Source organism: Schistocerca nitens, chromosome 1 (assembly GCF_023898315.1).
Source record: "Schistocerca nitens isolate TAMUIC-IGC-003100 chromosome 1, iqSchNite1.1, whole genome shotgun sequence".
Taxonomy (NCBI): Eukaryota; Metazoa; Arthropoda; class Insecta; order Orthoptera; family Acrididae; genus Schistocerca; species Schistocerca nitens.
The window spans coordinates 102,589,473-102,616,000 of NC_064614.1; the positions used below are offsets into that span (position 1 = coordinate 102,589,473).

At 41.2% G+C, this 26,528-nt stretch overlaps 1 protein-coding gene and 1 pseudogene across 2 annotated transcripts in view; both read left to right on the forward strand.

Moving 5' to 3' along the window:
- The window catches only part of LOC126234625 (ejaculatory bulb-specific protein 3-like), a 29,850-nt gene extending 17,140 nt beyond the window's left edge, over positions 1-12,710 (forward strand). The window contains exon 2 of one of the 2 annotated variants that reach the window (XM_049943362.1): positions 11,987-12,710. In XM_049943362.1, the coding sequence (XP_049799319.1) occupies positions 11,987-12,226 (240 nt within the window). In that variant the 3' untranslated portion in view covers positions 12,227-12,710. Of the gene's footprint in view, positions 1-11,935 lie in introns of both variants that reach the window. The other variant, XM_049943355.1, reaches the window with a different exon arrangement.
- A 5,053-nt stretch (positions 12,711-17,763) lies between these two features.
- LOC126252884 (ejaculatory bulb-specific protein 3-like) lies at positions 17,764-25,320 on the forward strand (annotated as a pseudogene).
- Positions 25,321-26,528: the final 1,208 nt, after the last annotated feature.

Here is a 26,528-nt window from a genome sequence, read left to right on the forward strand (position 1 = left end):
AAGGTACTGACTGCCTACTGAAATTAACCAATAAGCTTCCAGTATGTGTGTTGAGCTGCTGACGAAAAACTGTAATTAGTTTAGATCCTCAAATAAACGAGTGTAATTCTTTAGAAGATGGCACCTCAGGCACGGTTACCGCTGTTCGTGAGCGTCATATGGGCGGATGTAGGACACAGTGCACGTAAACTGCGAAGAGCTTCTCTTTGATGGACCAGATGACAGAAGAAAAATATTTCCCATTAAAGTCTTCTTGGTGAAACCAAGCAATCAGAGCAAGGCAGTTGCGTCGACAAGGCAGTTGCGTCGACAATGGTAGCAACTAAATATTACCTGCAGTAAATGTGTACCTCTGTTGCAGATTCTCAGGTTACGAATTACGTTATGAAATTTTTGCGTGCACTGAGAAAGCTAAAGATCATATTTTTTTACTGCAATTTCACTCAAATGCAGCACGAAACAATGGAAGCGCTGATCAAGACTACTCTTACACCTTGAAGCCTAGGCTGCTGGCTTCCCAGAGACGGAGGTGAGTTACGAGGGGTCATCGATAAGTAAATGCAACACATGTTTTCCTCGGCCAGTTTCGTTTAAAAAGTACGGAATTAGTTGCAGGACATCGTCGTATATCCCTGCTTCAGCCCCTAGAGTTTCATGAATTTCCGATAGGTGACAGCGCTATACTTCACCTTCAAGATGGCGGCGTTAACTGTGCTGCTTACCACGCAGAGAGCTGTCATTCAGTTTCTTTGTCAGAAAAGAAGAACGTTGCAGTTATTTATAGGCGCTTGCAGAATGTCTGCGGAGATCTGGCAGTGAACAAAAGCATGTTGAGTCAAGTCGTTGGGTGAGATGTCTGTTTATCACCACAATAACGTCGCTCAAACCTGTTCTATCTGTCGCGTCCCAGCCAGATTCACACTGCTGTGACTTCTGCTGTGATGGAATGTGCGGACGCACTCATTCGAGGCGATAAATGGATCACAGTGAATCATCTCATTGCTCAACTACATTTTCTCCATGACAACGGAAGACCTTCCAAAACTGTGCGTTCCTGAGGGGAGTTCACAGAACTATATTGAATTGTTCTTAATCATCCAATGTGCAGCCCAGATTTCGCACCTTCCAACGGTGGCCTGTTTAGCTCAGTAAAGGATGCACCCCTCGGGAATCGGTACGTGGATAATGGAGTGGTTATTGATGCAGTAAGACGTCACCTCCGACGTGCGCCTGTGGAGTGGTGCCCTCTTAGTAAGATAGTGTAACCCGTCTCATTGAAAGGAGATTGTTTGAAAAAATGGTGTTTTGCAATCAAGAGAGTAGGAAATAATATTGTGTATTAGAATCCTGAATAAAACCAACCTACTTTCGAAAGAAAATTTGTTGCATTACTTGTCGAATACGCACAGTACTTTCAGATCAATTTGCGGTTCCAATGCACAAACTGTAAAAATGAGAGGAGAAAGACATGAGTTTACAAGACTCACAGACATAAGGTGCATGGAAAAGAAAATGAAGGATGTGTTAGAAGTCTATCAGATTGACTTTAGGAAAGGTAAGGCACCATAGAGGCAGTTATGACGTTGCAGCTGATAATGGAACCAAGACTGAAGAAAAAAACGAAAAAAAAGAACAACACCTTCATACATTTTGTCGACCTGGAAAAAACTGCTGAAGAGTGTCAAACGGTGATTTTCGAAATTCTCTGAAAACAGGGTGTAAGCTGTAAGAAAAGATGAGTCAACTGCAATATGTACAAGAACCATTGGGAAACAATAAGACTGGAAGACAAAGAACGAAGTTCACGGATTAACAGTTGTGCACGACAGGGACTTATCAACCTGAACATCGAAGAAGCGTTCGTGCTGAATGAGTATCAACGATAAGCTCCACTAATGACATTCCTATCCTCAATGAAAGTGAATCAGAATTGCAGGATGTGTTGAATGCAATGAACAGATTTATGAATACAGAATATGGATTGACAATGAAACAGAGAAAATCGAAATCAATGAGAAGTAGCAGAAATGAGAACAGCGAGAAACGTTACGTCAGAACTGGGGCTCACGATGGTCTGAGCAAGGAGGACATAAAACGCAGACTGACAGTGACAAAAATGGCGTTCCTGGTCAAGAGACATCTGTTAGTGTCACTCATAAGCCATAATTTCAGGAAGAAACTTCTGAGGATGTACGTTCAGTGCACAGCATTGTAGTGAGACTTGGACTGTGGAAACCCCAGGAGAGAATCGACTCATTTGAGTGTTGTGCTTCTACAGATGAATGTTGAAAATTAAGAGGACTGGTATGATGAGGTGTGACGAGGTTCATCGCAGAACCGTCGAACATAAGGGAAATATGGAAAACACTGACAATAAGAAGGCACAGGACAGCTGTTAAGGCATGCAGGTTCATTTCCATGGTGCTAGAGGGAGATGTAGAGGCTAAAAACTGTAAAGGAAGACACAGAGTGGAATACATCCAGCAAATAATTGAGTATGTTGTTTGTAGTTGCTAGTCTGTAGTGAAAAGTTTGGTACAGGAAAGGAACTTTTGGCCAGCCACATCAGACTAGCTGAACCCCTGATGAATCAAAAAGAGTTGCATACGCTTTTTATCCCTTAAATGTCGAGCGTGGATATAGGAATGACATTTGGTGTAATAATTTAAATAAATTTGCAAAATTATGAAAAAAAGCTGACTCTGAAAGAGGAACTAAAGAGTAGGAAATTCAGAAAAGCCCTCATCACAACTTGAATCAAACAAAAACGATCGATACTTGGTTGGTATTACTACAATTTGTTATTATGATTTTTGAGTGATCTTGACGGTGGCGACACAGGTGATACGAGTAAACGCTAAAACGACATAATCGTAAGCTCATTTTTCTTACGTCTTAGGAAGTCGACGAATGTATTAGAATACTTACGGGAGTACTAAATTTCGTGGGATGTGACAAGAATGATCATACAAGAATAAAAGGTTAATATACACGGCCTCCAAAAAGCACACCTTAAGAGGTATGGGAACGTTTTCGGTACGAGAGTAGCGTTCTACAGCTGCGAAGTTGAACAAGTGCTCATAATTCTTAAGGTATGCAAATTAGAATCCATGTCTGATAGACAATATCTTTCTTCTCTCTCAGAATATGAAATGAAAAGAGCTTGCAGTAGAATAGATTTGTTTCACCGTATCGAAGGTGAAGTGCTCTTGGCTTTTAAGGTATGCATTCTAGAGCCCATGTTCGCTTGACCTTTTTTGCTTCGAAAGGCTGTTCTTGTCATATCAGTCAATACTGATCATTCTCCCTAGACACCGTGTGTAAAAATATCTGAATGTAATGGAAATGAGGCCTTACGTCATCCTATCCTTCCAATATAATTAGGATCACTTGTAAGCTTTTAAGGTGTACTCTATTTCTGTTACAGTGTACCTAATTTCTGGTACAATACATTTGTCGTAACAACTGTAAACTTGATTTTTGTGCGTTGCACTCTTATTATAACACACTATCGAACCCACGTTTATCACTGCTTCACAAAGGTGTTACGTTTTGGTACTGTGGCGTCCCCGCACTCCAACCGCGTGCTGATATTGTGGACGCCGTAGAGCTGCCACTGCTACAGCTCTCGCAGTGGAGTTGAGACACGATACGCGATGACGTATGTCCCCGTTGGTGAACGGGAGACAGAAATGCGAACTCGTACGATGGATGCTTCTTCTGATTTAAGATTGAATGATTCATTGCCCGGATATGCTGTAGTTGTTAAATCTTATCTCATCCGCATCGTCCACACCACCAATTGCGAGGAAACATTGTAATTATCAGTCTTCTCGTACGTTGTTGGCTCGTTGCTATGGAGTTGTTGAACCTGTATGAAGCGAGATCCACAGACACTCTTTGATCACGTAATGTTAAAAAAATGTTCAAAAGTACTCTTTTCAATTAATGAAGTAGGTATTTTGATATTTGTCTCAGGTTCTTGTATGTTTGAGTTGTGAGTGCTCGCTCCATAGTCAAGTTAACTGGCTTTACATGGTCAAGTAATATTCGTGGCACCACTGCCTATATTCAACGTGAACGTGCAATAATAACTCATAAGTTGCAGGTTGCACTACGAGCAGTGAATGGTATTAAAAGCGTTCGTGGGACGTGAAAGACAGTGTAATTGCTCTTGTGATTCGGAAACGGTCTTATTTATCGGTCGTCCTAAAGTGCTGATCATTGAGTTTCGGTTAAGAGGTGGAAGCATTACTGAAACGTCTAATTTTTTAAACTGTTCACGAGACTCTTTCATTAAAGTATACGGTGTATAACAAAATGGTGCTATCCAAAATGAGCGCTAAAGCAACTGTGGTGCCCTACAGGCCATTGATGACAGGAGTGAAGGACGGGAGTGAAAGTTGTGTATGGGAGAGTAGATGTGGAAATGTTGAGCAGATTACTACTACAATAAATGAAGGACCTACCAATACTTTCTACACAACGACCGTTCGCAGGAGACCCCTCGTTCATGCACCCTTGCTAACTGCTGTTCATTGGCGATGAGGGCTTTAATTTGAACCCCAGAACCGCAAGTTGAGTTCCACTGAAACGGGTGGCCTGTTTAGGCGACAGAGGGCCATTGGCATGTACAGCGTGCAACGTCTGAAAGCAAATATCCTGCAACAATCGTCACAAGGTTCCAGGCCGGAGGACGGACCGTTATCCTCTAGGGAATGTTTCCGTAAAATTTCCTGAGTAATCTCGTCATTCTGGGATGCACAATGGATCAATACACGTATTTACCGATTCTTTGGAAATATTCCGTTTGTTTTTCTTCGGCACGATGGCGTCTACGAGCAGGACAATCAACGTGTCACACATTTCGCAGTGTATGTGCGTGGTTCGGAAAGTACCACGACAAATTTACCATAATCCCCTGGCCACCTATCTCCTCGGATATAAACCTAATCGAGACTCTGTGAGACCACGTCGGCTGACCTGTTTCGATCGTGGATCCTCAACTTGAAACCTTGTATAGATGGCCGCGGCACTGGCGTCGACATGGCTCCACACAGCATTCGGTTCCCTGCAAAGCCTTGTTGACTCTCTTGCTGCACTTCTGCAGCGCTCCGAGATGCAAAAGGTGGTCACTCACGCTTTTCAAGAGGGTCACATTAAGTGACTAGACAGTGTACTCGGATATGCAACCTCTAGCACGTGCCAGATGGCGCTCCTGTAATACGGACGCCACAGCTGCAGACGTGCACCGCGGGTAAGTCGTGGCCCCTACCGCCAATATGTCAACTCAACGAGATCGCATGGAAAGAGCCCGCCGGGCTGTTTTTCTCGAAGCTCCACGCAGATATCTTACTGTAGTTCCAGTGGGTGTGAACAGCACCAGTGTGCTCATGTCGTAGTAAACATGGCTGTACCCGCATGCTCTACCGCCAAATTACACGCCGCAGCAGACTCCATCATCTTAGTGGAACTGAAGCCGCCATTTGACTACTCTGAGGCGAAGGTACGCTCCGGCCTCTACACCGGCTTTTTCTTCCGCCCATCGGACGGAGTCGCCTTATCCTTAATCGAGAGCACAGTCCGTTCAACACTGGCTGACATCCAATAGCCACCCCTGAGTTTAACGCTTTGCTGGACCTGTTTCTCAACCACCTAAGAGCTCAGAGTATCACTGTACCCCGCCAGTATTTTCGTCAGCACCATCCTCATGGCTCACTATGGATATCTTGGACACCGTCATTGTTAGCACATTACCATTATCATAAGAAATTGACAACTGAGTCAGTAATCAAGTAGTGTGCACACACGTCCTCTGACTCCAAGTACTGCTTCTTAGTCGATAAACAAACAGATGTCATTGCTTCCTGTGCCTATCACTTGTCCTGCTTGGTACCCCACGGCAACAAGCAGAAAACAACTTACATCTACTAGTGTTGTACTCACTTTTTTAAAGGTTGAGTAACATGTACACGGTTTTCGTTGTACTGATTCTTGTTTATTTCGAAATATTTTCCGGCTTATTGACCCATCTTAAGGAAACTTCTGACCTGTGCCTGAAAGGGACTATAGTTCTTAAATAACCAAACATTATAAGGTAAGATACAATCCACTTGCATAGAATACTGTGCATAAAACTTGTTTCTTATAGTTGAAATAACAATTTACACAATGGACACAGTTAAGGATAATAAGTAATTTAACTACACAGTATGGCAGGTTAAATGGTTATAATACTAAATTTTATGAGGTCTTGACATTGGTTGAGGTACTGCTAAACTGAACCCTTTTCATTTATGTTCTGCAACAGCACGTTACTATACATTGTAAACTAAACTTTAGGGCGTGGGTAATACTATAAACAGAAATTGGAATACATAATGTTACAATATGACTGGTGATATGGTTATTATGCAATAGTTCGTGAGGACATGATGACACTTTGTGGCTTTATATTCTTGTTTCTGATTTAATTATCCTTTGAATAGCCTATAATGTTTTGGTGTAGTGAATGCTGATGTTTCGTGTGTCCCATACAGTTACACTACCACCTCCAAAATCTAAAGTTAAAAGAGAAAACAAAATGGCTCCTTCTGTTTATAATGTGGACTTGGAGTGCGCCATACCAGTTTGGCACCTCTAGTGGCGTGCTACGGTATTATGGCGAGAGGACATCAATGTGTACCTGAGGACACAAAAATAAATAATTTTATGTTATTTTTCCGCATGATCAATCAAAAAATTATTACTGCTGCTCGTTAAAAGTCATAATACATGTATTTTACTTGTCTTCAACCTTCACATTATATCCATTGGGAAAGTACTGACTGCCTACTGAAATTAACCAATAAGCTTCCAGTACGTGTGTTGAGTTGCAGACGAAAAACTGAAATTAGTTTCGATCCTCAAGTAAACTACTTTAATTCTTAAGAAGATGGCACCTCGGGCACGATTAACCGCTGTTCGTGAGCGTCATATGAATGGATGTCGGACACATGTCACAGTGCACGTAAACTGGGAAGAACTGTTTTTTTTTGACACATCAGATGACACAGGGGAAACGTTTCCCATTACAGTCTTCTTGGCGGAACCAAGAAATCAGAGCAAGGCAGTTGCGTCGCCAGTGGTAGCAATTAAATATTACCTGCAGTAAATGTGGACACTGTGTTGCAGACTGGAAAGTTACGAATTCCGTTATGAAATTTAGGGGACATTGATAAAGTTAAAGATCAAATTTTTTTGCTGTAATTTCACTAAGATATAGCACAAAGTAATAGAAGCGCAGATCGAGCCTTCTGTTACACCTTAAAGCCGAGGCTGATAGATTTCGTGATAGGAAGGCGAGTTACAAGGGGTGATCAATAAGTAAATGCCAGTTTCATTTGAAAAAGTATGGAAACTGGTGCAGGAGATCTTTGTATATCACTGCTTCAGCCCATACCGTTCCGTGAATTTCCGATAGGTGACGGTGTGATACGTAGCATTCAAGACGGTGACGTCAACTGTGCTGCGTTCCACGCAGAGAGCTGTCATTCAGTTTCTTTCCCAGAAAACCAGAGCGTTGCAGATATTTATAGGCGCTTGCAGAATGTCTGCGGAGATCTGGCAGTGAACAAATGCACGTTGAGTCGACTAGTTGGGAGCTATGTCTGTCATCACAACAACAAGGTCGCACAAAACTATTCCATCTCTCGCGTGCCGGGCAGACATACAAAGCTGTAACTCCTGCTGTGTTGGAACGTACGGACACACTCATTCGAGGCGATGAACGGATCACAGTCAGCCACCTCACCGCTCTACTACTCCTTCTCCATGACGACGCAAGACTTCCCAAACGTTCCTGACAGGAACTCACAGAACTTCATTGAACTGCTCTTAACCATCCACCCTACAGTCCAGATTTCGCACCTTCCAACGTCCACCTGTTTATCCCAGTAAAGGATGCATTCCGCAGTAATCAGCACGTGAATGATAGAGTGGTTATTGATCCAATAAGACGTCGGTTCCGACGTGGGCCTGTAGAGTGGTACTATGAGGGCATTAGGGCTCTCCTAGTAAGACCGAGCGAGGTGGCGCAGTGGTTAGCACACTGGACTCGCATTCGGGAGGACGACGGTTCAATCCCGTCTCCAGCCATCCTGATTTAGGTTCTCCGTGATTTCCCTAAATCGTTTCCGGCAAATGTCGGGATGGTTCCTTTGAAAGGGCACGGCCGATTTCCTTCCCAATCCTTCCCTAACCCGAGCTTGCGCTCCGTCTCTAATGACCTCGTTATCGACGGGACGTTAAACACTAACAACCACCACCACCACTCCTAGTAAGATGGCGTAAGGCCGTCGTATTGAAAAGAGATTGTGTTGAAAACCGGGGTTTTGTAAGGAGAAGGGTATGAATTGAACGCCCCCAGCACTTCCGGATCAAATCTGCGCTTCCAATACGCAAACTGTGCAAATGATAAGAGAAAGAACTGAGTTTACAAGACTCACAGACATAGGAAAGGCAAAGAAACCATAGAGGCAGCTCTGACATTGCAGATGATAATGGAAGCAATATCGGAAAAAGAAAAAAGATCAAGACACCTTCATACAATTTGTCCCCTGGGAAAAATTCTCAAGAGTGTCAAACGGAGGTGTACTAAATTCTCTGTAAAGATAGGGTAAGCTATAAGAAAAGATGCGCAATATGCAATATGCACAAGAACCAAGGGGGAACAATAAGACAGGAAGTCAAAGAACGAAGTTCACAGATTAGCATTTGTGCACGACAGGGACTGTTCAACCGGGACATCGAAGAAACATTCATGGTGAAAGAATATCTAATGAATACAGAATATCAATTGACAGTAAAACAGAGAAAGACGAAAGTTATGAGAAGTAGCAAAAAAGAGAAGAGCGACAAACCTAATGTCTGAATTTGGAATCAAAAAGTAATCGAAGTTAGGCGGCAATGGTTTCCACGATGGTCTGAGCAAGGAGGACATAAACCGCAGACTAACACTGACAAAAAGGGCGTTCCTGGTCAAGAGAAATCTGTCAGTGTCACTCATAGGCGTTCATTTCAGGAAGAAATTTCTGAGGATGTACGTTCGGTGCATAGCATTGTAATGAGACATGGACTATGGAAAAACCAGAAGAGAATCGAATAATTTGAGTTGGGCGTCTACAGAAGAATTAAGAGAACTGGTAAGATAAGGTGTGAGGAGGTTCTTCGCAGAGTCGGCTATAAGAAGGTACAGAGTTACGAGAGCTGTGGGATTGTTTCTATAGTACTAGAGGCAGATGTAGAGGGTAAAAGCTGTAGAGGAAGAGAGAAGTTGAATACATCCAACAAATTATTGAGTATGGAGTTTGCAGTTGCTATTCTATGATGAAAAGTTTGCTACAGAAGAAGAATTCGACACGGGCCACGTCAAACCATTCACAATTACGATGACTCAAAAAAAAAAAAAAAAAAAAAAGGGTACATATGCTTCTCTTCACTTAATTTAACCGACGACTGTGGCGATAGGAAGGGGATTTGACCTAATAATTTAAATAAAGTTGCAAAATCATTGAAAAAAACAGGTCCTGAAAGAAAAAAATTTGTATTCAACTCAGGAAAGCAATCAAGGCAACTTGCATCAAATACAAACGATCGGCATTTGGGTGGCGTTATGCCTCTGTGATGAAAGATTGGTACAGAAGAAGAATTCGTCACGGGCCACATCAAACCATTCACAATTCTGATGACTCAAAAAAATAAAATAAAAAGGGTACATACGCTTTTCTTCCTTTAATTTAACCGACGACTATGACTTCAGGCTACCTTGCCAATGGCAGCGCAAGTAAGAAGAGTAAACATTAAAAAGACCTAATTCATAAGCTCAATAATCCTGCATAGTATGAGCTCAACACATTTAATAGGATGCCTAAAAGTTAATGAAGCACGCGAAGAAATTGATACTGTCGAATAAACGTATTAAACAGTAGCCGCACTTCACGGTGGAAGGTAAATAATATAAAGTAACGGAAGAAGAGGGGCTGGAGAGGGAGTCATTTAAGACGAGGGTGCTGTCAAAATGTACTCGAAGATTTAGCCATACTGACATACATCGATGAGGAAAATATAAAGTACAGCCTGGTGATTGGATTGTCGTGGGACATACTCAGAAAAGAAGAAAGTTTCTAAACACGGGCTCTAAAATGTGTTCCTCAGCTATGAAAACGTGTGCATTAGGAGAGTTGTGTTTCACAGTAGCAAAGGTGAGCAAGTGCTCATAACTCTTAGAGTGAGCCCACGGTCTAGGGCGCTGCAGTCATGGACTGTGCGGCTGGTCCCGGCGGAGGTTCGAGTCCTCCCTCGGGCATGGGTGTGTGTGTTTGTGCTTGGGGTAATTTAGGTTCAGTAGTATCTAAGTTTAGGGACTGATGACCTTAGCAGTTAAGTCCCATAAGCTTTAACACACATTTGAACATTTTTGTTTACTGGACAGTTTTTTTTTCGCTTCACATTGAGGAATGCAAAGAGCTATGAGTAAAATAATTATGTTTTACTGTATCGAAGATGAAGTGCTGTTACCTCTTAAGGTATGCACTTCAGATCCCATATTTACTTGACTTTTTTGCCTTGAATTCTCTTTATTATGACAGTCCTGAATATTTACCATTTTGTGGGACACCCTTTATAAAAAGCATATAAATGTAATGGAGACTGTATGTCATGCAATCCTTTTGGGAATAACTAGGGTGATTTGTGTAGCTTTCTAAGTGTATGCCATTTCTAGTATAACACATGCCTCTTCAAATGATAAGTGCGATATTTATGCATTATAGTGTTGTTACAAAACGTTGTCGAATACATATTTATGACTGCTACACAAATGTATTAGGTTTTGGTACACAGTTTTCTAAACTCGGTTTTAGCGCAAGTTTGCATGTAAAGTTTCCTGGAATAGAGTAAATTTCAAGCATGTTTTATAACTGAGTGAGTTATTACACAAGCATTAAGACTGTTGTATGGAGTGGGTTCCTAATTAGTTAACTGCATCGAAACTCTAGAGATACATGGCTCGTCATAGGGGAGTGACAGGCAGACGATAACTAGGCAGAAGATGTCAAGGTCATTGATTCGCAAACATCAAACCATGTTTATCTCTAAGTAACATAAGAGTATCACATAGACAAGACGCAATTAAACACAGAAGAAGGTGAAAGACTGTTGATATTGGCGGCGAACTGCTGACTTACGTCGTTTCTGTTTAACAGGTAAAGCATAGCGACTTCAACACAGTTCATTTCTCATTAAAATTTCGTCTAGCCATCTATGTTGCAGTAAGAACAGTACTGAAGTTAGAGGAAACAGTTTTTGCGGCTTTAAGGTCCCAGTGAGCTCGCTACATTGCATTTGATCGTAACAGGATAATTACTGCAAAATGAAAGTGAGTGAAGCAGAAAATTATTTTGTAAACACTAACGTTCGTCTCTAATGCTTCGTAGGCGCCACGAAATGCTTCAATCACAATTGGAATTTAGGTTCTTCTGAACACGGCTGTAAGGCCAATTATCTCCGTGAGACAGGAGAGTGCGGAGGAGATGGAAGATTACGATATCTGTTCATCAGTGGGAATGCTACGCTACTGCACCTCAACATCTCCCCATCTGACGTGACGTACGAAGATTACGGCAATGGCCCTGCTAACTCGGCCAGCAGGTGATTCCTGTCCGGAAACTGAGGTGTCTACGCCCGCCTCTGGCTGCCTTTATAACAGAGCAGACCTCTTTAGGCCGGCACTCCACTCCTGCAGTCCAGTTGGGTTCTTCCTACGCAGGTCCCCTGACAGCTACCGGCAAACATGTGGAAGGCCTTCACTCCTCTGTTCATTCTGGTGATCGCCACTGCGGCGCCACTGACTTCCGCCGACGAAGGGAAGTACTCCACCAAGTACGACAATGTAGACCTGGACGAGATCCTCAACAATGATCGGCTCTTCAAAAATTACATGGACTGCCTGCTGGACGATGGTGACGAACGATGCACCCCAGAGGGTAAGGATCTGAAGGTTTTCATTCCGGACGCCTTGCAGACCGACTGTGCCAAATGCAATGATAAGCAGAAAGCCAGAGTCGATAAAGTCATCAAGTTCATAAGAGACAACAAGAAGGACGGGTTGGAGAAACTGAAGGCCAAGTACGACCCCGACGGCACCTATTTCGAGCACTACGAGCGCCATCTGAAGGAACATGCATAAGCAAGTTGCACCATAGAGAGCAACAGACACGTAATCGGACACCTTGTATTCAGTCTGTCAAGTCTCTTCAGGAGAAGTCACAAATCGTTGACAACTAAGCAATAACTACCATTGATCATATGATGTTACTTAATGTCCTTACAAATGTGGTTACAATTTCCTTATGATACTTGTAGCTGCTGTTGTCAATTTACTACATTACGTACGCCGCTAAGAGTTCCATCAGCGTCTCCAAGTCAAGATATCGGAATATCAGCTTTTAAAAATTTAATTGCTCTAAGATGTAGTTGTATTATTCAAAATGGAAGTTTTTGCTGTTTTCATTTCATTGACTGGAAATTCTAAGGAGTGCTTGTTTATCTTAGAATAAGAAACCACCTATCGCTAGAGGATGTATTTGTCGTACATCAGCTAATTTTTATTGTGTATCAGATATTCATTTCACATATTCTGTTATATATTGTGCTAAAATGAACTATTGACTGTAATGCACTCTTCGAAATAAAGTTTATGTTTGTAATTATTACCTGTTTTTTCTTAAATAATGTGCCACATAGTAATGCTGAAGGTACAGAATGGGTATATTAGAGTTGTTCAGTCTGTATATTGTAAAAGCTGCAATTTGATTGCGTCTTTGCTATCAGATGTGGTTAATGCGCAGTCAGCCTTACTACTTTGAGTCGATATAGAAGTGTGGATCACATATGAAGCGTATTTGCTAGCATATTCATTAGCAATATAATTAAATGAGTTATAAATGGCCAATGTTAATTAAAATATAAGTACTAACAAACAACTTTATATGATAAAAATGCGGGCAACAACCGATGGGTTTATCTTAGACAACATGTTTATTCAAATAAAATTAGATAAATTTGTATTTGAATGCTGACCTCACATTGATTGTTGACTTGACGACATAGCAACTGAAGATTTCATAGAATGTTTAAGCTGAGCAAAAAAATCACTAATATCTGCCACGGAATTTCAAAGTTCAACAGCTGCACTTCAGTCTTTAAACAGTCACAGATTTAGTGAGGATGGGGATTATTCAGTTGTTGAGAATCAGGCTGTGACTAAGTTCACCAATTTCAGAGTTACAAAACATTCAATGAACCGAATTGGTGGACATCGAAATATATCTGACATTGCACACGTAAGTTCCAAGGGCTGTGAGGTCACAAAATACGTTGAAAACACCTTACCTATACAACTGTACACTGGCAAAGGACCTCGAGGTGTGGCTTATTTGCCTGTTTAAAATCTTGGTCACATAATCACTACGTTAGTCAACTGTCGTGAGATTAGAGACACTATAGCCCTAGGGTTTACACACCTTTAAACATATGCATCAAATACACTTGCATGAAGAGTTTGACAGAGCACTGTTAGACAGCAAAGGAACTGGAAAACCAACTGAACGGAATGGACAGTGTCTTGAAAGGCGGATATAAGACGAACATCAACAAAAGCAAAACGAGGATAATGGAATGTAGTCTAATTAAATCGGGTGATGATGAGGGAATTAGATTAGGAAATGAGACACTTAAAGTAGTGAATCAGTCTTGCTATTTGGGGAGCAAAATAACTGATGGTGGTCGAAGTAGAGAGGATATAAAATGTAGACTGGCAATGCCAAGAAAAGCGTTTCTGCACAAAAGAAATTTGTTAACATAGAGTACAGATTTAAGTGTCAGGAAGTCATTTCTTAAAGTATTTGTATGGAGTGTAGCCGTGCATGGAAGTGAAACATGGACGATAAATAGTATAAACAAGAAGAGAATAGAGGCTTTCGAAATGTGGTGCTACAGAAGAATTCTGAAGATTATAAGGGTAGATCATGTCACTAATGAGAAGGTATTGAATACAACTGGGGAGAGGAGAAATCTGTAGCACAACTTGACTAGAAGAAGGGATCGGTTGATAGGACATGTTCTGAGGCACAAAGGGATCACCAATTTAGTATTGGAGGGCAGCGTGGAGAGTAAATATCGTAGAGGGAGACCAAGAGATGAATACATAAGCAGACTCAGAAGGATGTAAGTTGCAGCAGGTACTGGGAGATGAAGAAGCTTGCACAGGATAGAGTAGCATGGAGAGCTGCATCAAACCAGTCTCTGGACTGAAAACCACAACAACAACAACAACAACAACTCTTGATTAAATGTATGATTTTGTCTTACAGTAGTTCTCAGTACAATCTACTTTTTCTATTTTCTTCGCCATATCAGGAGCGGAGTTAATGCCATTCAACGTACCATCTTTAGACACATTGGTGCTGCTCTCCTAGATAGTCAAACGACAATATTACATGTATATATTTACCAAAATATCATTGATTAGACATCTGGATCGATGGGATAATAGGATGGGATTCTCATGCTGGTGATAATCATCTGTGTACATAAGTAGAATTATTGGGTTAGGCACCCCTTTTCGTATTATTCACTAAATAATTTATAACTGTTTGCGTATATATCTAAAATTAATACAGACTTCATCATTCCACAGCTGACAAGAAGCGTTTCATGTCAGAGTGTCATAAGCATACGCTGAACTGCAGCATACTAGTTATGGATCCTATAAACACTTTTAATTTCAAACGGTAATAACTTTGTTAATAATAATATTATAAATATGATAATAATATTTATGAAGTCATCTTACAAGCGGACCGCGCCTACTAGTCAACAATGATTTCGTTGAAGTTCATGGTATATGCAGGACTTGACCAGGGATGAAAGTGACAAGGCGGGAGCTCGAGATGGCTAAGTGTAAGAAATAGCATGTTTGGATGTTGTCGGACATGGTATGGTTCATTTATGATACTGTAGATTCTAGGCGGCTGTTGGCGCAGCGGAAAGAGTACAGAAATGTAACCTGAGGGTCGTTGGTCAAATCCCTTCGTGGAAACTTCTGTTTTAATTTTAGTTTGTACGTTACACTACACTTAAATTGAAATAATGCTCAATACATTTTATTTATTAATACTTCCATAAAAGGAACGAGAAGGCAAAGGGAAATTTGTGATTGCAAATAAATCTGCAGGAAGGAATTCTAAGGCGTACACGAGAACTTTATACACAAAATAAGATACTTCTATAGTTTACAGGTGACGATTTTATAGGTGCTGGGGTGGTACTGGTCGTAAAAACTTATAATCCGAAATTTTCTCGGCATCTTGCACACATTGTAAACGTTACAATTTTACAATTAAATGATTGTTTTAACCTTTATAAAGTAAAAGTTTTTCGTCTGTAGAAACTTCTTTCTCTTCATTCGGTTTGGGAGGAAACCACGCCTAGCGCTTCACCTATCCAAGTGTTGGGTACGATAGCTGGTAATGTACAACGGAATGTCTTTTGACACTCTCTCTTGGCATGTTTAATTTCTTCTGTGTACGAGATATGAACAGTCTTGGAACTCTTTGAAAAAATTCTTTACCTCATAATGAAAATAGTCATCGCTAGGTTGCACTAGCGGAATACATTTGGGAGGAATCACTTTGTTACTGCACTAGGACAGCCATTCGACTAGAAAAGTCTTTATCAGTAGCTTTGGATTTATTTCTCATCGCCAAGAGTCAGTCGACACAGTGAATTTGTTCTCCTGCATGCAGGTCTTCATCACATCAGTCAATTTTTTTAAGACTGTTGTGAGTTTCCCACATTTTGATGAAGAAATGACACACATGTTTTAGTCATTCCCCGGCTTCTGAGTCCTCGTTCCAAAATTATACTCTGCCTATGCTTTTCACGTCTTTTATGAAAATACTAATAAACACAATATTTTGAGCATTATTCCGGTTTATCTGCAATGTAAATAAGCCAGAATGAGATTTTCACTCTGCAGTGGAGTGTGCGCCGATATGAAAATTCCTTGCAGATTAAAACTGTGTGCCGGACCGAGACTCGTGCTCGGGACCTATGCCTTTCTTCCAGGAGTGCTAGTTCTGCAAGGTTCGCAGGAGAGCTTCTGTGAAGTTTGGAAAGTAGGAGACGAGGTATTGGCTGAGGTAAGACTATGAGGACGGGGCGTGAGTCGTGCTTGGGTAGCTCAGATGGTAGAACACTAGCCCGCGGAAGGCATAGGTCCCGAGTTCGAGTCTCGGGCCGGCACACAGTTTCAATGTAAATAATGTTTTGTTTTCAGCACTTTGCTCCAGTCAGCGCTCGGAAACTGAGACAACTGAAACGGCGCATGCCTCGCCGGCCCGTGCCAGAAATTCTATTTTTTAGTGTTCTGTACCTCTGTAGAAGAAACCAGAATCGTTGTAGGATCACCTTGTTGCTGTCTGTCTATCTGTCTGTACGACTGTAAGACCCCTTTTTTTCAGGAACGGATACATGTCTTTCAAGTCATCAGTCTTCTGACTGATTTAATGGGCCCACCACCAATTCCTCCGCTGCGTTAACCTTTCTATCTGAGAGTAGCACTTGCAGCCTAAGTCGTCAGTTATTTGCTGGATGTATCCCATTCTCTGTCTTACTCTACCATCTTTCCTCTGACCAGCTACCTCTAGTATCATGGAAGTTATTCCTTGATGTCTCAACAGATGTCCTATAATCCTGTCCCTTCTTCTTGTGAGTTTTTTTTCGTATATTCCTCACTTTGCCGATTCTGCGGAGAACCTCCTCGTTCCTTGCGTTACCAGTCCACCTAATTTTCAACATTCTTCTCTGACACCACATCTCAGATGCTTCTGTTCTGGTTTCCCCACAGGCCTTGTCTCACTACCCTTCAAAATGGTTCTTCTAATGAAAAAAATTTATTAACAATGGAAAAGATACACAAGGTATCCTAAAGGCCTTCATACGTTTTCAGTTGCTCACCGTGATGAGATGTAGCTGCGCTCACGACATTCGCCGCGTCTCATTGGACCCACATAGTATCGCAATCAGTGAAACATGGAGCTTTGACCAGGACAGGTGCATATCGAAGCAGTGAATAAAGGAACCTTTGGAAAGCACTGACAAAGAAGGAGGACAGAATGATATGATACGTGTTAGAACATCAGGGAATATCATCATTGGTGTCAGCCTGCTTAGCTGACTGGTAACGTGCTTGCCTCCCATGCAGCTGGCCCGAGTTCGATTCCCGGCGGGCTTGGAGATTTTCCCCGCTCGTGGACTGGGTGTTGTGTTGTCCTCCTCAACATTTCATCCTCATGACCGGCACGCAAGTCGCCCAATGTGGCGTCCTTTGAGATAAGACTTGCACTCGGCAGCCGAACGTCTCCGTTTGGGGCCTCCCGGCCAACAATGCCACACGATCAATTCATTTTGTCATCATTGGTACTTGAAAGAGACCGGAACTGAGGGCAAGTGCTCCTCTGAGATGAATCGGTTGGCACAGGAGAGGAATTTGTGGCGAGCCACATCTAACTAGTCAAGAGACTGACAAAAAAAGAGCCTTATTTTCGCGTACATCGCCAGCAGCAGGCTACTTTTCGCGAGAGATTAAGCAAGTTAAAATACCAATATTGTACCAGTGTTACCACTACCCCCAAATAAGAAAATTCGGCACCTTAAGGAATCATGTTGGACTTGGTAAGAAAATGTAACCTGTGCTTTAGACCCAATGTACTGTGATGCGATAATTGTAAACTACGTAATGCTTAGTCTACACCTGACGAAAGTCCTCGTACAACAAGAAAATTATTGTCACAGTACCACGCCACAACAAATCACTGAAAATAAGACGAGGAATAATGCTGTGCGTTTCATGTTCAATAACTGCAACCAAATATTCATGCTGTACACACCTAACAACACACGAAGCGATGTGACACTGTGATTAGAACAGGTTGTGTGTTTACTTTTCACTGTCTGACGTTTCTACATGGAGCTGACTTTTAAAAGCACCATCTCAGTTGCAGTACTCTAACGGCCACATTAAGTAAGTGCTCACTGGCAAAGTACTCTTGTGTTACGAAGCTCTACAGTCTCATGGTGAGCAATAAACTTAATATAAGGACCGAGTTTTTATCCAAACTGGAAACAGCACCAACGTCAACTGTGACAAACTTTCTTAATGTTTAACTTAATAAATGTTGTGTGGTACAAGGGGTGACTGGGAAGGTCAAGAATTACTATTAAATAAAAATGGAATTTTTATTATCTAAACGTCGGTGGCCTACTCATGAAATTTGGACAGAGCCTCGAGATTTCGATGATTGCTTGAACTGTCTTGTTCAGGAGCCAAAAAAACTACCGTACTTTTGCCCCATTCCTTGCTTTAATCTGATGAAGCAATTCGATACTTAAAATAAATTTTTAGGATCTATCTTTGACTAAGTAAGTTACATGTAACAAAAGTTTAAATGTGTCAATAACACCTACAGGCAACTTTTTAAACTTATGTATTAATAGTGAGTACCTGCGTAATAAATGCAATAACAGTATCTTTTTCTGATGAAACGAAAATATAGAAACTTAACAAATGTTAAGTTTTGACTCTTGGAAACTATTCTGTTTGAAGTTATTACTACACGTACCTAAAGGTAATTGTTACTGATAACTAAACGGAAAAGAGCAATCTACAAAGTAGAATCGTTTGCTGTTGGATGGTATGATAGCTGATAATTTGTACGAGAACGGAAGCCGCCAATTGTAATGCTTCAAAAACTCATCAGTCACATTTTGTTACTCGAATCCAACAGATCTAGTGGAGAGGGGATCTGAGATAGGAATGGAAGTCAAAGATTTGCACATAAATTATGTGCAATGCAACGAAATACCTTAACATTACGAAAGGTTTTTGATTACAGTGCTAACTTTAATCATAAAAATCCTACAACATATTTAAGATCTTCAATTAACATAATTTTCAGTAAAGTGGAAGACGTTGCCTGACAGAAAGTCCACCGCATTATCTACATGTCATTTTATACGCACTGGTAGTTTCTTGAATACGTGTGTTCCCATGAATGGTTTCTGCAGAACCGTTAACCCACTGACGTTTTGCAGAGGTGACTTTGTCCTAGTGTAATACACAAAAACACCGTATTTTTTTCTATAAGTTCTACCACATGCAATTATCATAACATGCTTCGATACAATGAAAATACTCTGCCTGTAGGTTGAGTTTTACCAAAATATGGTTCCATTCCTGATATTTGGATGAAATCACACAGAAAAAAGTGGGTTTTTAAAGTTTTAAATCACCTCGAAGAGTTATCATACGTACTGCAAACATAACTGAACAAACGTGCTTTATTAATTCCAGGCAATCGATTTCGAAATTAATGTTATGACCTACTTCTATATTTTGTTGTTTGAGAAGACTGTCTTTATAGTTTCTGGCGTGTTAGGAGTTGTACTGAACTGTATGTACTCAATCTTGTTAAAATGTAATGATTTACACCTTCGCCTTGAATCATTTTTCGATATCAACGAATTTTTCATTAGCTGCTTTTCAACATGTAGACTGCTACTACTTTTATTCTAATACTTGCATCACTTGAAAAAAGACCAAATTTTCTTCTTGCGCAACTGCAACTCGTAGTTCATTTACATACATCAGACAAACTATGGAAACAACTTGGTACTATTGCTTCCTTCGCTAGGGCCACGTCATAATGGCCGAAGACTGAAATAAAGTGAACTCACATTTGAAACCTATAACGAAACGCATAAAAAAAGTTTTATTTGCTGAAAATGGCATGTCTATCCCTCACCAGTCGGTTGCCTAACAAAAATGGTTTCATTTAAATTCAAATGTTTTTCCATGTTGCTCAGAGATTATAGGATTACACCGCTGTGCTAGACACAAAAAAAAATTTTCTTCAACTACTTCTATGCGTAACTGGATGGACGCATCTTGTTGTCGTGGATGAGTCTCGATTACATATCAATATAACTATTTATGACAATAATATACAACTTCACGTCTGAGTGTCTATGGCAGAAACATAAGTGTGGTGACTGGCATAAGAGAGGACACGTGTTTTTCTTCTGACTCTCCACGGAATAATGTTACACTCCGTTGTGAGATAATTGATTCATTAGAGGCAGCATCACTAATACGAAGATGTGTGCTTTACAAAGGTTCTTAAGGCATTAATGTTTGTACCATATTATAGTTCAAATGGCTCTGAGCACTATGGGACTTAAAATCTGAGGTCATCAGCCTCTTAGAACATAGAACTACTTAAACCTAACTAACCTGAGGACATCACACTCATCCATGTCCGAGGCAGGACTCGAACCTGCGACCGTAGCAGTAGCGGGGTTCCTAACTGTACCGCCTAGAACCGCTCGGCCACCTCGGTCGGCCAAATGTGTCTGTCTGGCTTGGATCAACACAGCGTGGATGTGCTGTGTGTGGGTCATGCCTCACAACAGAATGAACCATGACGCGTTTTGGGTGGACATACCTTTGACTCTCCTGTTCCCAGTTTCCGGGGAAGAAGGTGTAGATGCGACGTTCTTTAGCTATTTTGCTGCTTCGCTGTGATCGATGGTGATAACAGTGGGGCACACTTCTAGCACCCTTCACGGTGCCTTCATCGACGTTGTGCCAAAAGTCCCTGACATCTCGAGCAGTTTGCTCCTTTGCCCACGGCTCCCACTATGTTTGTGGGTCGCAAGGCACAGTGTAAGCGTCCAGGTGCTCTCCGCAAAACATACGATAGGCTCCCACAGGACAACCTGATATATCGCCTAGAACCGCTCGGCCACAGCGGCCGGCACCATATTATGCCGGAAGTGTTATTTTAGTGCTGTATTCGACTTTCGAAATTCTACTTCATGTTTCATTGTGTTCCATTCGGTATCGCTCTACTACAAAATCTAATCCACAATTAGTTGGACAACCATTGTTATTTATAGGCCAAAATAATGGAGGATTTAACATTTTGGTGTTTCTCTACACTCCGATTTTCATGATATACCTAGCAATTATTGTGGCTTACTGTGGAGAGAATTTGTTACGGAAATGCTGTAAACATTTGTTCTCATTTTCAGTTGTTACTTTACATGGACAAGTTGGCGATACGTGATATGTGAATGTTTACATTTATTGGATTCGGAAAAAATCCATTATCGATTAAGAACGCAATTCATTATTTATTTTTCAATGATAAGAATAAACTGTGATGTTGATCAGTAATGGGTTTCTTCTGAATCTTGCAAATGTAAGCAATTTCAGAAGGACGTTACCCTGTTTCAAGATGCATTTTTGAAAATTAGCTGACAACTCCTCCCGAAAAGTAGACTGTGGAGACAATTATCAAAGGCTCTAGAAGTTACCGAAATTATGATGCGGGAAGGGACTCAGGAAAAAATAAGTGAGGAACCTTTCTCGGGAAGTCTAACACACGTTTCCTGATCACAGGAAAAGTAATTAAGATCTTTAGCTTTCATAGTACCTTGCATCAGTTTACATAAACACATCTACACCTATATGGATAATTTCCAGTTCACAGTTAAGTGCCTGGCAGAGGATTTATCGAACCACTTTCAAGCTGTTTTTCTGCCCTTCAATTATTGCTCAGCAGGCCGGGAATATAGACACTTAAGGGGACGTGAACGTGAAAGGCCTGCGTTTTTATGCTTCGCTTTCGGTGCGCATTACCCGTGACCTGCAATGCGGAGGAAGTTTTGTACCAACGCTCAATGACAGTAACTGAAGCTGTACAAGGAAATTTATTAAATTTTCCGTTATAGTTTAAGAATTACAACATTGTGTCTAATAGATGGTTTTATAACACACGTTTCAATTCTGGTACTATTTTATGGTGCATCATCAGTCTACCAGCATTCATACTGTGGCAGGCTGCTGTCAACACTCATAGGAACACATCATGCCTCTCGTTTTGTAGTTTGTAGTACACCTGTGGAAATAGAAAAATCTTTATTATACCACATAAGTATTTTGCTCAGAAATTACCGCTAAAATTATATGCAGAATGACAAACACAGAAATTTTCTGCTATGTATTGGAAATAATACAATGAGACTCTAGCATTCTTCACTTGGGAGAAATTTGGTGAACATAGCTCAAACCATAGTGAAGATATATGTACCTAAAATTCGGAAAATGTAGTTTCGAGGGAATGAGAAAAGACTGTTGACAGTGCTTTTGACTCACCGAATGCCTCTTTCAGAACATTCCAGCAGCACATTCTTGCTGGCCAGCTGTTTCTTTATCCTCTGCTCTTTTTCAGGAGTCCTTTCCTTACTCTGAACTCTTCAGTGGTGGCCTCCGCAGCCTTTCAGCTTCAACTACTCGCTGACGATCTATGGAAGTCGGAGGAACTATCATATTATTTCCTGGTTAGATGACCAGTTTTTCCGTTATTTTCGTCCTGCTAATTGCACCATCATTGAAACAGATGACAGCATCCATAACACCTATTTTGAGCACCGCCCTTCCAACAAACACGGTTTTTGGTACTTGTCGCCACTCATAACTGTTGAAAAACTTATTAGGGTTCTGTGTGTGGCCATGTAGACATCTGCTAAATAATTTTGTATCTGCAGAGTCCCTGTATATTGACTTCATTATCTGCGTGACTGTGGCAGTGCGACATTGAACTGAAAGGAGGTGTGGCTGGTGTACAGACTTTTGTTCAAAGAGCGTGTAAGAACAAATAAACAATTTGAAAGTTGATAATGCACACATTTTTGGAAACGGGAGAATTTGTCTTTCAGATGGAGATAACATATTTTTTCTATTTTTCAGTCATTTTCACGACGAGGTCCCCTTAAATCATCCTGTGGGAGCTCTAATTTCTCTTACTTTATCACAATGATAATTTCTTCCCATGTAGGGAAGCGTCAACAAAATACAGGGTGTCCCAGTAGGATGACCATCATTCAGGGATATGGCAGGAGCTATCATTCGAAGCTAGCAACTCTATTAAATATCGGCTCTAAAATGCATACTTAAGAACTACGAGCACTATTTCTTCTTCGATATTGTGAATGAGATCTACTGAAAAATTTTTAATTTCCATATTTCGACAGTTGATAGTATTGACCAAAACAAGAAGAGAATATGCAGTAAACATGGACTCTAAAGTGCAGTTCTTAAGAGCTATGAACACTTCTTCATCTTTGGCACTGTGAAGCAAATATTTTCTGCTGCAAACTCTTTGATTTTCGTATTCTGGGAGGTGGTATATGGACCAATGATTCGCTGTAAACATGGGATCTAAAGCGCATACCTCAAGGGCTATGAGCACTTGTTCATGTCTGCTACTGTGAAACACACCACTTCTACTGAACAAGTGATCACAGTTCTTAAGGTATGCGTTTTAGAGCCAATGTTACTAGAATTTTTTGGCTTAGAATGACAGTCTCTGTCATAGCCCTGAACACTGGCAAATTCCTGCTTGGACACCATGTATTTACGCATGAATAGTTGGTGATTGGTATTCCTCAAAAAGATCATATCGCAACGAAAATGCCTTTCATTTAAAGATTACCATCCCAACTTGCGTACAACATCGGTGGCACTCTCTCCCGTATTTAGTGATAATGCTAACGAGCTGCCCTCTTTCATCTTTCTCGATGTCCACCGTCAATGTTATATGGTAAGGATCCCATACCTTGCAATACTACTCCAGAAAAGAACGGACAAGTTTATTGCAGGCAGTCTTTTTATCAAGCCTGTTGCATCTTCTAAGTGTTCTGTCAATAAAACGCCGTCTTTGGTTCACCTTCCGCAAAACATTTTCATTCTATTCTTTCCGATTTAAGTTATTCGTATTTGTAATGCCTGATATTTGGGTCAACTGACAGCCTCTAGATATGTGTGGTTCATCGGGTAACCGAAATGTGACGTACCCATTTTAATTCTCGTACACATGACCTCATACTTTTCATTACTTAGAGTCAACTGCCACATTCCACACATTACGCGAATTTTGTCTACATTATGTTGCAATTGAATTTGATATTTAGACGACTTTACGAGGCGGTAGGTGACAGCATCATCTGAAAACAATATCACGGTCTTCTCCGTTTGTCTTCTAATTCATTTGTAGATATTCCACTTCCGTGGAAAACGCCAGACATCACATTTGTTTTACTCTATGACTTTGCGTCAGTTACTATGGAATATTACCCTTCTGACAGAAAAACAAGATTCCAGTTGTACCGCTGATACATTACTCCATAGGCACGCAATGTCATAAGTCGCGTGCGAGAAATATTGTCTAAAGCTTTCCTTATACCTAGAATTATGACGTCAATTTGAGATCCCTGTCCTGTCCATATCAATCATTACTTTTGTTGTGAATAAAGATGTAGGCTGTAGGGTCTGTCCCCGAAGAAACATAGCAAAGCACCCGGTTTCGTCAGTGAGTCGTTACGAACTTCTATGTAGAAGTGGTTTAATTTTGGTTTCCTGCGTTTAACTCCGTAAATGGAAGGCAAAAATCGCTTGTGAAAGGAAACCCAATTAACAGCAAGAGATAAGGAAGGACACCAGGAGTGCAAATACTGAGAGATCTGCTCAATAGTGGGAACGTAACGCTACCACGTATCTAGGACTTCCTTTGCATCTCAAAAGGCGAGGATTTTCGCAGCGCCCTTGGAAAATCGGCCAACAGCCGATTCATATGCGGGAACAGCGTTACCCATGTGATTCGATCTGCCTTTATAAGCGAGCGTGCCTTCCTAGACTGGCATTCGAGGCTACAGTCCAGCCTCAGCTCTTCCTACACAGACACTGAGGCAGCTTCCAGCAGACATCTGGAACGCCTTTAGTGCTCCAGTGGTCCTGGTGGCCGCCACCCTGACGTCACTGCCTGCCGCTGCCGACGGGCAGATCACCACCAAGTTAGACAATCTGGACCTGGACCGGATCCTCAACAGTGACCGGCTCTTCAACGCGTACGCGGAGTGCCTGCTGTCCGATGGAAAGATCGATGCACGCCAGAGGGCACAGAGCTGAAGGTGCTCCGTGTGGCCGGCTTGCAGACTGACTGCGCCAAGTGCAACGATAATCAGAAGGCGAGGATGGATAAGATCATCAGGTTCACAATAGGCAACAAGAAGGACTTCTGGGAGAAGTTGAAGGCCAAGTATGACCCCGACGACAAATATTTCAAGAATTACGAGCGGCGCTTCAGCGTGACCTCTTGAGCACGCTGCACCACACAGCCCGGTGGGCGTCCTCTCTTGCAGGACAAGTTTCCCAACATCTAAACAACGGTATCTAGAACTGAACCAGTTGTATTACTCAACTTTCTTACTGTGCTTCAATAAATGCTTTACAATAACTGAATGCGTTGTTCTCAGTTTATTATCCGACGGTGGATAGAGTTAAAGATTACTGACATTTCTTTTCGCAAAAAGCACATAGCATACAGAAACCTATGATAATTCTAATCTCATCGTAAAATAAAAATACCTGAAAACTCGTCCCTTATTCACAGAAAAGGACGTAAGAACTATCCGTTTCTTAAATGAGAACCCGAAAAGCGTTTCTTAATTTTAGCATAATAGAGATTGTGGATATCTTCCGCCTTATTAACAGTACCCTTGTCGCAATCTGCTGTCTATTAAGTAAAGTTTTATAGACTGTTGTAACTTTAGATTAACACATCAGCACTAGTTGCACTTCTCCATTTATTTTAAAAATGACGACGGTTTCGGTCCCCGAGGCCATTGTCAAGTCGTATCTTCATAGTATCGAAGAATAAAGGACGAAGTACATATAGAGAAGAAAGCACCAGCAGGCAAAGTGTCAACTCGTCCACTGCTTAAGAAATACAAATATGTAACACATACTGAGAAACTTTGATAAATGCTTCGGTAATAAACACAATAAAAACAGTATAATAAAGCAAATAACCTTGTATACTCGTCTACAATGTAACAAGTCGCCATATGTAACTTTAACTTACACGTCAGACGTACTGAGAGAACACAGAACGAATGATGAGACAACCAGTTCAATTATGTGGATCAGGTGTAAATCACAGAGAGAGCCTGAGGAGGGCAGGGAGATTTCATCCAGAGCCAAGTATTGATAACAGTATAGAGGTAATGATTTCAAAGTAAAAAAACATACAGATTTACACCTTATTTAAGTGATTGACATAGATAAATATGAGTAAAACATCTAAAAAGTAATACTATTGCCCCATATTCACCCATAAAATCACAAGAAAAGAAGGATCAATAAATGAAATTTTCAGAAGTGTAACTGAATGCATCAGTAAATGCACTATCACTTAACTAAGAGCCGGCCGATGTGGCCGTGCGGTTAAAGGCGCTGCAGTCTGGAACCGCAAGACCGCTACGGTCGCAGGTTCGAATCCTGCCTCGAGCATGGATGTTTGTGATGT